The sequence below is a fragment of the Lycorma delicatula genome, chromosome 11, assembly GCF_047948215.1.
Source record: "Lycorma delicatula isolate Av1 chromosome 11, ASM4794821v1, whole genome shotgun sequence".
NCBI classification, from domain to species: domain Eukaryota; kingdom Metazoa; phylum Arthropoda; class Insecta; order Hemiptera; family Fulgoridae; genus Lycorma; species Lycorma delicatula.
Window position 1 is genome coordinate 55,325,888 of NC_134465.1, and position 16,374 is coordinate 55,342,261.

At 28.7% G+C, this 16,374-nt stretch overlaps 1 protein-coding gene across 4 annotated transcripts in view; it reads right to left on the reverse strand.

The window, feature by feature from the left end:
- The window catches only part of SREBP (Sterol regulatory element binding protein), a 58,016-nt gene that overhangs the window by 32,512 nt on the left and 9,130 nt on the right, over positions 1 to 16,374 (reverse strand). For all 4 annotated transcript variants that reach the window (XR_012758240.1, XR_012758241.1, XM_075378588.1 and 1 more), the window contains exons 3-8: positions 15,434 to 15,596; positions 15,053 to 15,231; positions 12,952 to 13,251; positions 8,955 to 9,150; positions 2,652 to 2,842; positions 2,372 to 2,553 (exon numbers count right to left, since the gene is read on the reverse strand). Coding sequence is in view for 2 of the 4 variants with exons in the window: in XM_075378588.1 (XP_075234703.1) it covers positions 2,372 to 2,553; positions 2,652 to 2,842; positions 8,955 to 9,150; positions 12,952 to 13,251; positions 15,053 to 15,231; positions 15,434 to 15,596 (1,211 nt within the window). In the remaining 2 variants the exon portion in view is untranslated. The remainder of the gene's footprint in view (positions 1 to 2,371; positions 2,554 to 2,651; positions 2,843 to 8,954; positions 9,151 to 12,951; positions 13,252 to 15,052; positions 15,232 to 15,433; positions 15,597 to 16,374) is intronic.

Below are 16,374 nucleotides of genomic sequence, written 5' to 3' on the forward strand. Positions count from 1 at the left end.
TGGTCCACTCAGAGGAATTAAGGGCCGTCGAAACCTCGGACAAAACAGTGAAAGAAGCGGTGCATTCCTGGATCGTAGCTCAACTGAAAACCTTCTTTTATGTGGGCATCAGGAAGCTTGTGCAACAATGGACCAAGTACCTTAAAATGCAAGGGGACTATGTTGATAAATGATGTGCATGAAAGTTTCCTATATGTATTGCAATAAAATTTATAACTAAATTGCAGATAATAATTGACTTACCCTCGTATAGGCAAAAAAGAAATAAATAAACAAAATAAAAACAAATAAATATAAATAGGAATTACAAAGGGTATAACAATGAGCAATTTTAAAGTATGGATAGGGAAAAAATAATATAAATAAAAATATCTATAACTAGAAATAGGCATAAATCCAAGTTCATCATTTCTTCGGTAAATAATATAATACACAGTTTAACGTTTACTATTACAAAACTACAGTTTCTGCAGATTATACTATTTTCTATAGCTTATTTTTAAATGTTTTTTAATTCTCTACCAGAAATATATCATATATGTATATAAAATAGACACTACTACTGCATAGTTTATTTTTTAACTTTATATGGGCATTTGGATGCCATTACAACCAAATTACACCAAACATTAATTTCATTTGTTAAATTAATATTTATTTTACTGGTTGGTTATCATTTCACTATCTACACAACAGTAAAACATTTTAAAGAAATGATATTAAAATTAAACAACAGTAATCGCATAAGCTAAGCTGAAAGCATACATATGTATTATGATTTCTTATAGCATTATTGCTGTTTGTATAGTGTCTTGATATTTTTAAAACCACCTTTTTTTACATAATTGTCTCCTATAATCAGAGAATAAAGATTGTGTATTCATATTAGAACCTTCGTGTTTAACTATCATGGAAGGAATAGATTCATTTAAATTTGGTATTTTTATATTTTAGGTGGAAGTAGAAGGTAAGGTACAGGTTAAACCATTGATTCTCAAACTTTTTCAACCACCAGCCACAATGAGAATCAAAAATTTTCTAGCGCCCCTAAAATTTTTAAACTTACCATCTGTTAAAAATAATTGTAATTGCTCTTTTTAAGAAGCACTCTTAAAAAAATAGCAATTCCAATTACTGTTTTTAAACGTGGCATATCCTATTTCGGAGTTGAAACTTACATTTTAGTTTGAAATATCAGGAAAATATAATTTTTGCCTTTTTTTTAAATAGCCACTGCCTTCCTAACTGCCTGAATGCCCCCTACTTTCTGCAGGCCTTCTATTGCCCCCCCCCCCCCATGAAGGCATCCAGCGCCCACAAGGGAGTGTTATCGCCCAGTTTGAGAACAAATGAGTTAAACTGACACGACAGTTCAGAAATTAAAATTCCCTCCAGCCATAGGTGGGCTATCACATCACAGCAATTACACACACTGCTTCTACTACACTTTCCAGCACCCTCAATATAGAACTATATCAATATCCACAAATCTTTTCTACCAAAATGGAGAAGATGGTGAAAAAGTTCAACCTACCCACAAAAGTCACAGTGAATACAAATAACCCACCCAGAAGATAAAGCAAGGCAGTCTAGTGTGAACTAAGGACCTGAATGTTTATACAGGGATTTCACAACAGTAGTCTTCTTTCTTTTTCTGTTTAACCTCTGGAATCACTGTAAGGTATTACTTCAAAGGATGATATGTATGAATGTAAATGACCAGTAGTCTTGTACAGTCTCAGTTTGGCCATTCCTGAGATGTGTGGTTAATTGAAACCCAACCACCAAAGAACACCAGAACAATAGCAGTCTGTATTTATAAAACATTACATTATGATTATTTACTCAGTGATGTTATTTTTTATATAATTTTTATAATAATTCAATTCAGAATAGTCTAAAATTAATTATTTAATAAAAATAAATTTATTTTAAAATATTTTTAGTAAAAATACGTAAAAAATCAGTGATGTTTCAGAATTTTAATCATTTTATAGGAATTTTGTCCCACACAGCAAAGGCAAAAATAATTGATACTTCATTACCTTTCCTACCAAATGCGTTCTGTTTTCATGCTATTATTAACCAATTTTTTTTATTAATCATGGATCTAAGATTTGACTATGTTTAAAAACTTTTAAAAAATTTGTACGTAAAACTGGACAGATTACAATCAGTATTAAAAAAGAACATCTGGTCATTAAAACAATATAATTTTTCAATTTATTCCAAAAACAAACAAGTTCAAAAACGGAAGGAATCTGTGTTTAAAATTTAATTAAATAAAAATTTATACAAAGCTAAATTCTTATAAAATTGAATAATAATAAATAAATTAATTTTACTAATTATTATTATTATTAACACTTACTTATCTATAAGAAAACCTCCAGCACGTCTTGCTAACCAACGCCCAATCCAAAGTCTATGGAGTATCTGTCTGAACACCTGCCAAATGGTTGAAGTTATAAGTTCCATGCGTGTAACTGGTAATGGCCTTGAAAATACATCTAAACATCGAGACAGCTGTTTTCTAGCAGGACCAATATTACCCTAAATAGGAAAAAAAACTTAGATATTTTCTGCTGTAAAATAATTTCAAAAAAGAAAGAACATTATAAAGAATTAAATAGATTATAAAAAAAACTTACTTTAGACAGATCAAAATCAGCTTGTTTACGATGTCTCCAAAATATAACAGATGCTTTTGAGTCTGTATTCAGAATAGGATCTCCATAAACAAACATCTTTATTAAACAAATAGCAAATATTAGAATATTAAATGCCCATAACATGATAGATGAACCAGCCCATTCCCAAATAGTACCATTTCCATCTGAACCTTAAAACAAAAAAAATATCGGTCAGTCAAACAGTTTTAAAAACTAACATAACAAATTATACCTTCTTTCTTTTTCTGTTTAGCCTCCAAAAGCACTGTAAGGTATTACTTCAGAGGATGAAATGTGTATGAATGTAAATGAAGTGTAGTCTTGCACAGTCTCAGGTCACTGTTCCTAAGATGTGTGGTTAATTGAAACCAAATCACCAAAGAACACCGGTATTCACGGTCTAGTGTTCAAATCCATATAAAAGCAACTGATTTTACTACGATTTGAACCTTAGAACTCTAGACTTCAAAATCAGCTGATTTGTGATGACGAGTTCACCACTAGATCAACCCGGGTGGTAAACTTACACCTAATCCTAATATGTAAGCATAATGATTTCTTCACATTTAGTCCTAAGGAAAGTAACAGACCAGCATTAAGCTTGTTAGGTAGATGTAACATTACTGATTGTGTGAATAGAATTCCCATTAACAACCAATTTTTTTATAAATGAAAAACTTCTGTGTGTTTACTGACAAGTTTTTATAACAAGTTTCAAAATTTAAATTGATTTCATTTATAACAAAATCAAACCCTAATGTTTTGTTCTGAAGCATCTCAGTAAAACGCTAAGCTTGTTATTATTAAATATTTATTATGTTCACATAAAGTATGATGTCTCTTGGGAATCACTCAAAAAGGTCAGAATGAAATTTTAAGATACAAGAATGGGCTGTCAGATCATTATCTGGCACAAATTGTGATTGATATTTAGAAAATTAAAAACGTTAACTTACCCTTGTGTTTATGAATGTGCAATTTTTGCTAAAAAGAATAGTCACTTATTTAGGAAAAAGAAAAAAACAACATTCAACCCTACCAAACCAGACAACGAAACAATTTTTGTACAACTCAACATAATTCTTTGGCTTAGAAGAAAGGGCGCATTATAATAATTCCGTTGCAATTTTTAATAAATTACAAAAACGTTTTTTTTTTTAAATTTGAAAAATATTTCTACCTATTTATTTAAAATATTTTCTTTAATGTTGATAACATTTTCTGTTGATAAATTTCAGGATAATACTAATTAAAATATAATAAATGAGCTCAAAATAATTTTCAATAGTGCCATTTAAATTGTGAATTATTTTTTGTAATTTTCATGTTTAATAAAACCTTCACATTTTTTTTTATATGCTTGTATTTAAATAATTAATATGTACTTTAATCACATCTATTTTTTATATTATATGTTGTTTTTATATATATAATTTATCTATAATGGTCTAATCTATTTCACATATTATTATGCACCAACCAGAAAAAAAATATATTTATTTAATAGCAGTAGTACAAATCCTACGAACTATTTCTAGACTGATATATATATATATACTTAAATTCTATTAAGCAAACCACTTAGTACAGAATAGACAAGATATATCTTGTCTATTCTGTACTAAGTGTCTTGTTGTCTTGTCACTTCTAAGTTGTCTTGTCACTTCTGTACTAAGTTATCTTGTCTATTCTGTACTAAGTGATAGACAAGATATATCTTGTCTATTAATAATATTAATAGACAAAATATATCTTTCATGAAAAATTAAGAACTTAATTACTTAATTTTTCATGAAAGTACTTTCTTGGGATCCGCATCCTAAGTCATGATGCGATTATAGATTTTTATTATAGAATTACGGAATTATATCAATCTAAAATAAAGAAAACTACCGCTGCTATCTGATAAAATTTTTATAAGATTGTCTCTCTCAAACACTATCTGATGGTTTATAAAACTGAAATTTTGTTTAATATTTTTTTAATATATTTAATTTTACGTCATCTTTATTAATTTCTAATATTTCTAAATTTGTATTAATATCAGAATTAGATGTTTATTGTTTATCAGATGGTCTGCCATATTAGTAGATAAAGCTAATTTAATATTTTTGTAATTTATATAATGTTCAACAAATCTGGTGTTAAAGGATCTATTTGTTTTTCCTATAAAAATATCATCACAATCATTACATTTAATTTTATAAATTCCACACAGATAGTTTATTTTATTATTATTTTTAATCTTCTTTTTTTAAATATTTTATTATGTGATTATTAGGTTCAAAAAGATACAATCTAGAATTGAATTTTTATCTATTAATGTGATTAAAAACCGAGCTGAATCTTTTAATAAACTTTCTGATACTTTTAGAAATTTCTTAGTGGGGTCAATAATTTCCATCAGTTTAATACTTTTACTATGCAATAATGGAATTATTACAATCATGACCAAGGATGCAAGATCCTGTGAAAATACTTTCATGAAAATTTAAGGTTAGACTTACTCAATATTCTGTACTAGATGGTTTATTTAATAATAAAATAAATAATAAATACAACCACATAAAAAAAATGATTACAGTTCTATAAGTTAGTATGAAGGAATCATTTTGAATTGTTTACTGCTAAAAATTAATAAACTTATACTGCAAAATTGTTTCTCCAACTGCAAAATACGACACTGTAAGGAATTTGGCCATAACAATTATTTTACAGCAGGCCTGCTTATAAACATTCTTAAATGTTGTCTCAATCTAATCCACAACAACCTGCACTTAAATACCACTACAATATAGATGTCAGTCATTATTTCATGTAAATGAATAATTTTTACATTAAATAATTTTAATGTAAATGAATTTTTAATTATTTATAACTAGAATCTTCTGAATAGTCCTTGTTTATTCTGTAATGAATTTAACAAATAGAACTCTACAACAAAAATGAATTAATAGAAACGGAATTAAAAACATATAAAATGGATATGTCTATAATAATTGATAGCGGAAAATTTAGCGAGTAGAAAAATAACCTTACTGTATTAACAGTATCATTAGCACAGTTTTCAAAGATACCAGACATTATTGACTAAATAACTATCTTCAAGTATTCTGGGAAAGGTAAGATTATATAAAGTAATACAAGAAATCTCAAAGGCAAACATTAGGAATACAACATGAATTAACAAAATGTATGAATGCTAAGAACAAACTGGAAATGGAGGGTGACATCCAGAATAGATTACTACAGAAGTGAAAGGGAGATCAGTGTTTAATCTGTCTGCTGGGCTTGCCTGGCAATGGAAATATCTCCTCACTAACTTTCCTTCATCCTGTTTAAGAAAGATATCGGCCATTTTTTATCAAAAAAGTATGTATGATCGTTCTGCCTAAAAACAACATATCTTACTATAAAATTTGTTTTATCATAACTGCCTTAAAACACAAATAGAGGAAATATCAAAAAGTCAAGTTAAAACATGACCTTGCTTTATTCATTAAGTACCCAGTATACAAACATACCACATAACAAATTAGAGAAATACGAGGTGCGACAATAAAGTAATGAGACTGATGTGAAAAAAAATGTTGCTTACCATTTTAGTCATGTTTAGTGTTGTCTCCTTCAAAGTAGTTCCCCTCTGATTGCACACACTTATTCCAGCGCTTCTGCCATTGATTGTAACATTTCTGGAACTCATCTTCTGTAATATCCTCCAAGACCCTCGTCACAGCTTTTTGGAAATCTTGTGTTGTTTGAAAATGGTGTCCCTTGACCGCCATTTTGACTCTTGGAAATAGAAAAAAGTCGCACGGAGCGATGTGAATAAGGTGGCTGTGATAGTACTGAAATTTGTTTTTAGGTTAAAAATTGGTGTACTGACAGCAGTATGGGATGGCGCATTATCGTGATGCAGAATCCAATTATCAGCCAACTTGGCACGGACACAAAGAACTCGTTTACGAAGTCTTTCTAAAATTCCTTTGTAGAAATATTGGTCAACTGTTTGTCCAGGAGTCACCCACTCTTTATGAACAATTCCCTTGAAATCGAAGAAGCACACAAGCGTGCATTTCACTTTTGACTTTGACATGCGAGGTTTTTTTGGTCTGGGTGATCCCTTTGAGCACATTGCGAACTTTGGCGTTTTGTCTCTGGATCGTATTGAAAAAACCAACCTTCATCACCCTGTGATAATACGGCTCAAAAAATCTGGATTGATTTCCGTTTGTTCTAACAGATCGGCTGCCACATTTTTTTGTGTTTCTCGCTGTTGTTGTGTGAGATTTTGGGGACCATTTTTGCACAAATCTTTCTTATACCAAGATCTTCAGTTAATATTAGACGAACCATTTCTCGATTGATGTTGAGTTCTTCTGCAATCATTTTCACGGATAATCTTCGATCAGATCATACGATTTCACGCACCCTGGTCAAGTTGACATCTGTCCGTGAGGTTGATGGTCGTCCACTACGGTCTTCATCTTCAACATTCGTTCTGCCTTCACTAAAAATTTTATGCCACCCAAAAACTTGAGCTCTTGACATAACCTCCTCTCCAAAAGCCTTCTGAAGCTTACCATAAGTTGTCGTCGCGTTTTCACCCAATTTAACGCAAAATGAAATGGCATAGCGTTGCGCAATATTTTGCGGTTTCATTTCTGTGACGAGAGTCACAAACACGTGTTCACTTATTACAGCACAACTCACAACTGAGCAGTTGCATCAATGTGCCACTTGGACTAGAAGTAGCTTATAGACCAAGGTCAAAGATGATGTGCCTACGCAAGCTGCAGGGTTGCCACATCTTGCAAAGAAAAATCAGTCTCATTACTTTATTGTCGCACCTCATATATATTTTTTAAATATATCTACCTGTTTTACACCTGAAATGATTGTTTAATTTCAGTTAAATTGGATAATTTAACTTTTACCAATGAAAATTGTGAGTGGTAACATCTCAGCGGTTTGGCCGAAACGTCCTAGGTTCAAATCATGGCATTTTTCATACTGTACATAATTTCCATTCCATACTCCCAACCACAAGTTAAGCTTATGTGATGAATTATCAACCCAAAAAAAAAATTATTACAAACGGGAACCACCATACATCTGTCAAGCAACCTACTGACTCAACTTTACCCACCTTTCAGTTTAGATATGAAAACTTACCCAGTTTTTGTCACAGTGATATCTACTAAGAAAGTATTTGTAGAAAAAGTCGCCTTGTAAGTTATGTGAAAATCATTCACAATTCAAACAACTTTGGAATTATCTTATACAATATTTAAAGTCATTATAAAAGTTTTCATTAATAGTAAGAAGGCAAAAACAATTTTTATTTAAAAAACCCATTATCCTGAAAAGTCACACTTAAAAATTAGATTTTCTCTCAAAGTATACCAACCTTGTTTTTTATTATTATGCAGTAGATTAATAAAATGTGAAAAACTTTCATCGTGAAAAAGTGAAAAAATAAATGGATTAAGTATGGAAGGTAAACAAACTAAGAGAATGTAAGGAATGAGAATGAAATAAAGAAAAAAAATACAAAGGAAGGCAAACTAAGGAGAATAGGATGGCTATAAGGATTTAATAATCTAAAATCAAAAAAAAAAAAAAATAACTGATGAAGAAAATGTTGGATAGGAGGATAAAAGAAGTAAACTAAAAATGTTGTCTGATAAAATGAAAGAAAATGTGGATAAAATGGTCTAAAAAACTAACATTTAATTCCCAGTAAAAACTTTTTTCATTGTGCACTAAAAACAAGAACATCCTGCTGCAGCCATATCAAAAAAAGTTACAAGGCTTTTCAAATGAGTCTGGCGATTGCCTAAAATATTTTACTAATTTGCCGATCTCAGGTGGTGGTGGAACGGTAGCATCTTAGCCTTTCATCCAGAGATTCCGGGTTCAAATCCTGGTCAGATATGGCATTTTTCATACACTACAAAATTCTTATTTCCATATGCCATGCACAAGCTTATGTGGTATCATCACTAAAAAAAAAAAAAAATAATAATAAAATCTACTTTAAAGCTTTGAGGAGCTATGGCTTTGGTAAACTATGTATTGAGAGAATGTTTTTTTGAAAAGATATTTTTTGTTAGAATAAAGGAGAGGTTAATATATAAGAAAGAGAATACTTCCTTATTTCCACTCATACATAACACTGTGCAGTTGCAATAAAGGCAAAAATACAACTAATACATAAAAATGATTGTTACTACCCAATTGAAAATGTAAATAAAAAGAAAATTAAAAAAATAAATATACCTCCAAAATACAAAATGGAACGTCCACTAATAGGAGTCGTTGGAAAGCTGGGATCATAATCAAAATTATGATTGGATAGCCGATCTACAACTAATCCAAATGGATTAAATACCAAAACGGATAACATAAACATGCATAATGCCATTCTTGTATGATCCAGCATTCCCTTTAATGTACCTTCAGTATCTTCCTTCATCTAAAACAATAAATTATACACACAAATTATAAATCTAATTACAGATTAAAGAAATCCATGATTCAATGCTATGGAAAACTGATAAGGAATTTTATTGCAAAAACATAAGAAATAAAATTTAGCTAAATTTTTTATTCTATTTTCTTTTCTTCTTTTTCCAATTAATTACGGTAATAATATAATCATAAAATACGAATAAATTTCCAGAAATTAAATAATTTTAAATAACTAATGACATTTTTAATTCAATAACTATTTAAATCTAGAATTTTAGTACTTTTAGTATATTTTAGGAATTTTGTAATGATATAATTCTTGTTGCTCCCAAATAATTATATTCTTAATAAATAATTAAACAGACATTTTGAAATCAAAATCATAACTACTAAGTTATGACAATCTAATGCATAAAAAACATCACCAAACACAAACTGAAATGTTTAAAATAATTATTAAAAACTCTATTCATGAAAACAATAAAAATATAAATTAACTTAATGCTTAGTAATAAACTATTTTTCATAAACTTTAAAATGTCTTAACTGAAATAGATCTCCTTTAACACAATTTTTTTCAATTCCTTTAATGCATTAATTTTCAGTCAACTAATTTTTTATACTAATTAATGGTTAATATGTCCTGCAATGAAAATGGTTACCCAAATTATTTAATGGAATATTTTTAAAATTTAAGTCTACTAACAATTAAATAAAATATTACAATAGTTAAAAGTTTAATAAATATAATTTGTGCTTCATTACATCAAAATAGTTACAATACATAAAGAACTTAAATATAGTATATCATAAGATTATTTATCTGACATTTGGTAATAATATTTGAAACTATCTTATATTGTAGTAACCCATTTAAAATTCACTGGAAGTTGAATAAGATAGACGCATGCATTACAACAATGCGAGTCACTCAGAAAAAACAAAACTCCAGCTCAAAAGATTAATTTTAAACCATACTCATCAAAGGGGATTAATTCAAATTAATTATTTTTTATTATTATTATTGTTATATAATAATTCTAATTTCTACATTCAGCTGAAATACGAATCTGCAAATTTAAAATATGTATTTTAATTTCCTATAATGAATATTTAAAATTACAGTGTTATGTAAATAACAATAATAAAATAAAGTAACATAATCTCTATGGCGGAGGTGGTAGTGAGTTGGGCTTTCATCCGAAGAACCAGGGTTCAAATCCCAGTCAGGCATGGCATTTTTCATACACTTCCATTTTCATATTCCCATACATATAAGCTTCTGTGGTGAATTAATTCATCAGTCAATAGACATCAATAAAAAATAATGTAAAATCAAAAATAAAATTATTACTACTCTGATAACTGATAGATAATAAACAACTTATCGTACTTATTGATTATAAAGCAAGTTTTTAAATATTTTATTATAAAACATAACAATTTTTCTAAGTAATAAAATCTATTTTTAAAAATACAATTAAAATAACATATCAACATAAAACAAATTTCCAAGTTAAAAAATTAATAGATCTATAAAAATAACATTGTTGTAAAGTGAGCATGTAATAACTTAATATAGTTGTTTAAAAACCTAGATTTTGAATACAAACCTATAGAAAGAATGTTTCTATTTAATATAAATTAGGTCTAAATTGTAAAATTGAAATAAAATGACTTTTATTTTAAATAGTGGTTTAAAAAACCCGTGAAAAAAATCTGTACAATTATTAAGAGTGGCTGAGATATGGACCATTTAAAAGTGACCTTGAGCAGCACTTTTTTTTTTTTAAGCACAAGTATAGTTTTATGCTTTTTCACAATGTTAATTTACTGTATTAAATATTAATTACTATAGTAAAGTATTATTAAGTTAGATATGAATTAATCAGAAAGAAATTTACTTATATTTAATTCCTCCACACTGGAAATTTTTGAAATCTTAATTTGAAGTATTAACTCAACATCACATGTAATCAACCAAGTCATAGAAGCAATAATCTACTCTTATTTACTTATAAAAATGTATTACGTCCAGTATAAAAGTAAAACAAAAATAAATATATAAAGACCTCAAAAAATGACAGTTTGAAAAAACAAAAATGAAAAAGCAATAAAGACAACTAAATAGTTAAGTCTAGATACATTACCTAACAATCTAATCACGTCGGTTTTGTTTACTCCGCTTTAAATTTAATAATATGAATTTTACTGATCTAATCGAATACGTGATTAAGAAAATGCAAATAAATTATAAATTACAATTGCACATAAATTATACTTCAGTAAAAAAACATCAAAATAAGTTCCTTCAATGAGTTCCCTACTTCAAAACACTTAGCCAAAGGCTATCACCCAACCTGCTACCAAAAAAAATTGATGTCGGATACTTCTCTATAAACTATGTACCTTGAACTACAGACTTGATAATTTTACAAATATGTAGCTAGATAAAATATGAAAAAATAAAATAATGAAGAATTAATAATTAAATGTATGAATACCATTAACTTAAACTTAAAAACATAAATTAAAAAAAAAAAACATGCAAACTTGACAAATTGCAAAAGTTACTATCTGACAAGACTGAATATAGATATGTAAATTTCTTTCTAATTAATTCATTCCTTTCTCAATAATACTTCCTATAATAACAATATTAACTTTAAATACAGCCTACATCTACCTCTCGCTTTTTCTGTTTAGCCTCCGTAACCACCGAAAGGTATTACTTCAGAGGATATGTATGAATGAGGATATGTTGTCTTGTACAGCCCCAGGTCGACCACTCCTGAGAAGTGTAGTTAATTAAAACTCAACCACCAAAGAACACCAGTATTCCATGATCAAGTATTCAAATCTGTATAAAAGTAACTAACTGCCTTTACTAGGATTTGCGCCCAAGAACTCTTGACTTTGAAATCAGCTGATTTGCAATGATGAGTTAACCACTAGAGCAGCCCGCTGGCACCTACATCTATCTACACTGATTTACTTCTTATCATATGTCTTACAGTGTGCATACACAAACATACTGTAATGCTTTTTTTACAAAAGAAAAAAAAGATTAATAGTAAAAACAACCACTTTAATGTGGTACCTATTGTAAGGTGGATTTTTATTTTCATTATTTTTACTTCCTTAGTAAAGGAACTACTGTGATTGTGAAAAATTTCAGATTTCAATGGAAATATCCATTTTGACCATCCCTGAATCCATTCTGACTAGTTTCAGCATGATGTATGCACATACAGACATACCTCGCATAACTCACAAACAATTAGCCAATGATGTACAATAATTTAATAGTATATAAAACGTTTCCTTTCTCTAATTATTTCATGAACTTTTAGAAATTAATTTCAAAAATAAAACATTTTTCAACAGATATCTTTCATCAAAATCAAATTGGAGAAACTTTTTCTCAAACAGACTGAAGTGGTTTTATCCTTTATGAGACTGCAACTCATAGAAGCCTTATATTGATAAATCATGTTACTAAACTTACAAGTTTGCATTATATTAAAAAAATTATTTTACCTTGCATTATATTAAAAAATTTATTTTACCTAACACAATGTTAGATATTAACAACACTGAAATAAACTGTAATTTTTGTGATGATGTTTTTTATAGTTTTACAACTAAACTCTTACAAAACATGCACTAGTGAATGAATAAAATATCTGGGGAAAAAGTATAAGATATACATTCATCCATCCACCTGATCGTATTTTAACTAAAAATTACTAACATAGTCCGAGGTTGTGAAATATAAAATAAATAAAGCACATACTATTCTTACCTCAGAACCATTAGCATATAAAGATTCTTCTGGTGATGGTGGTAAAGAAGTATCAGAATGTGATGGTGATGAAGATACATCAGAACGTGGAGGTGTAATACCTCCAACTCCGGCCATGGAATCATCATATTTACTATCTTTACATGGTGTAACTACTGGTGGAGGTACTAACAAATCACGTAATGTCTGACTCTGAGCATTCATCTTTAATGCCATATTTTCTTGTTTTAATTTTGCATTCGATGCTTGCAAAAACCGAATATAATCAATTGCTTTTCTTAACACAGCGGATTTGTTCAACTGAATTAACAAAATATATATATATTATTATAGAATTACTAAATTTGTATAATAAAAAAATAACAAATATTGTTATATTAATAAACAAAATTAAAATTAACTCTATTCAACAAGATATTAATGAATTTTTCTCTAAAGCTGAAACAAACAAAAATAAAAGTGAACTTTGAACTTGCATACAAGGTAAAATTCCAGAAAGGAAGTACTGTTTCTTTCTAACACTGCCACCACAGCGCTATGATTGCAGCTCTGAGCATGTGCAGCACACTCTCATGAATTCTTATATCATCCACTTTCAATAAACACCATTGAAATTTGTTTACAGTTGATTAAGCATTGTTTACTATGTTCAAGTCAATTGAGAATTCCATCAATTGTGAAATTAGGGCCGTTTTAATGATTTTTAATCATGAGAAATATCAAACCAATGATATTCATCGCAAAGTTAGTGAAGTTTATGGTAAAAAGGTTATGAGTAATGGAATGGTTAGTAAGTAGGTGCAGCAGTTCAATGAGGGTCACAGTAATGTGCATAATATGCAAACGAGTAGTAGAGACCCTTCCACCATAAATAGTGATATAGTTATACAAATGAATAAAAAAATTTACAGTTTACAATTTCTTGGGGCTATTATTACAGCCCCAAATTATCATTTAACTTTTGATTAGTGTTCTATTTCTTTATTTACTACCTTATTCTTATAAAATTTATACAGTTTTTAAATCTCACATAATTAAAGTGTTTAATTCATTTTTTTTTAAAGTTTATCTTAATGTCTTCACAATTGTGTACAGTTTCTATGAGATTATTTATCATGTTATGTATTCACAGCAGAATATACTATTATGAGGGATCATTCTGTGGTGTATTCTTGGTAATTATCAGTAAATGTGTGTCTGATCTGCCTGACGTAATATCACATGCTATCATTATAATATAATTTGAACACTTCTGTGAAACTTACAGCAAACTTCACAATCTGATACTAAATGAGGGATAAATCAACAACTACAAAAACCCATATAGACATCTCAGTCGATTAGGAATCCTATCACCTCCGGTTATTAATGAGTACAACTTATTAGGCTGGAAATCAAATATGGTCTGATAAGTTTTACACAAGGTTAAATTATTGTTTGTCATATCAGTTAATAATAGGAAAAAATGTGCAGAAGTTTTTTTTCATTTTTCAGTTCTTTTCTTATTTAACAGTATTGCAGTGTTAGTACAAAGCATTGTTTTCGACAGAATGAAGGTACATTAATTTGTTACTTTACATTATTGTAAAGTAACCTATTGTAAGTACCTTTATGTTTTTCTTATAACTTTATTGATGTAAATTATCTGAAGTACCAAAGGCATTAATTAAACTGTCTCTCTAAGAGTAATAATAAATTTACTCCTAATGTACAGCCAATCCTATCCTTGTGGTGAAGTTAGCAATAACTTTGCTGTAAATAAAAATCATCTGTATTTTGATAGCCTTAGCAACCTAAAAAGCAAAAATATATTCAGCTTGCTGAAGACAGCAATAAGAGTTTTACTCTTCACTACTCTAATAAGCCTGACATAGAATATTTGTTATTTTGAAGAATGATTATGCTATTTTCAGTAATAATTCATGTCTCATAACAAATTAACAACTACAACATACAACAACAATAACAACTATAACATTATGACACCTTATAAGTATATATACATATATATATATATTTATTTTTTCAGTTTATAACTTGAAAAATTAATACAAATTAATTAAACACTTCAATAAATTAAATATTAAAAGAAAAAACATACTTTTGCTTCAGTACCACAAATTATATCTTTTAATTCAATAATTTTATCATTAATGCTAGTACGGTAACGCCGTTCTATTGCATTATGGGCACTCCTTTTCCCTTCTTTTGGTTTATTTTCCTTTGAATTTGTCAAACGATTAATTGGAAATTTTTCTGGATCCAAAACTAATGGTATACCTGGAATAAAATAACATACAAAATTATTTTTTTGGCTTTCATCTGAAAGTTTCTACTCTTAACTTAGTTTAGACATTTTTCAATCACTACAAAATTTGTTATACCACTCTTTCAAACAAACTTTGGATGAAATAATCATTAAGAAATAATAAAACAAAAAAGAAATAAAGTAAGAAGAATTTTACATAAAGTTGTAACATACCTGTAGTTAATATAGTCGGTAAAGCAGATGGTGGTGAAGAATTATCACCAGTTTGTTGGGTTGGTATCACTGATGAAAGCGGTGATGTTGTAGCATACATAACAGTCGATGGTTTCAACTGAGCACTTTGATCTGATTTTATTAATTGTGCTTGAAGTAACATCTAAAAAAAAATTTGCTATTAGATAATTTTATAGCATTCCAAAAGCTTCATATGTAAATAAAAATTTCAAGAAATTTAAACAAAAACAATTACAGCAAAAAAATTAAGAATACCAGAGAAAATGAATCTTTTCATTAAATAGTTAATGGTACAATAATAAGTAGTTTTATTTATTTTAAAAATGTATAATAAAAGTACACTTTTTAAATTTACTTCATTGCACTTCAGTTATTTAACAATGCTAAGAATAATATACTATGGACTTCTGTTATTTTAACAAAGCATCTCTGATTTTGATCCAGAATTTCCTGGGTCAAATCAGTCAGGGATGGAATTTCTTCCAAACTATAAAATTCATTTCTCACTAACTGTAACTGGGTTTAATATATATGTAAACTAAAAAGTAATAAAGAGAACAATAAAAGACAAAGAAACAAGAACATGGTTATTCTACTGATGAGTAACTCTGAGAAAAGAAGCTACAATCCAAAATCATCTTAATATTTTGGTCAATGAATTAAAAACCGAATTACCCATAACATGGAAAACCAGAAATTGGATTTTCCTTTTCAAAGAGCCACTTTTAACACAAAAAACAGACATTGACATTGTTAAACAGACCTTTAACATGGAAATGTGTCTCACAACCTTTAATCTGTCCAGCTCAGAAGATCCCCCGCATTAGTTAAAATACCAAGAGCATATCTTGCAGGATCAATGGATCATTCAAGCCCCGCTACTACCAACAAAGTCCTGAACTTTCAAGGCAAAAGTAAAA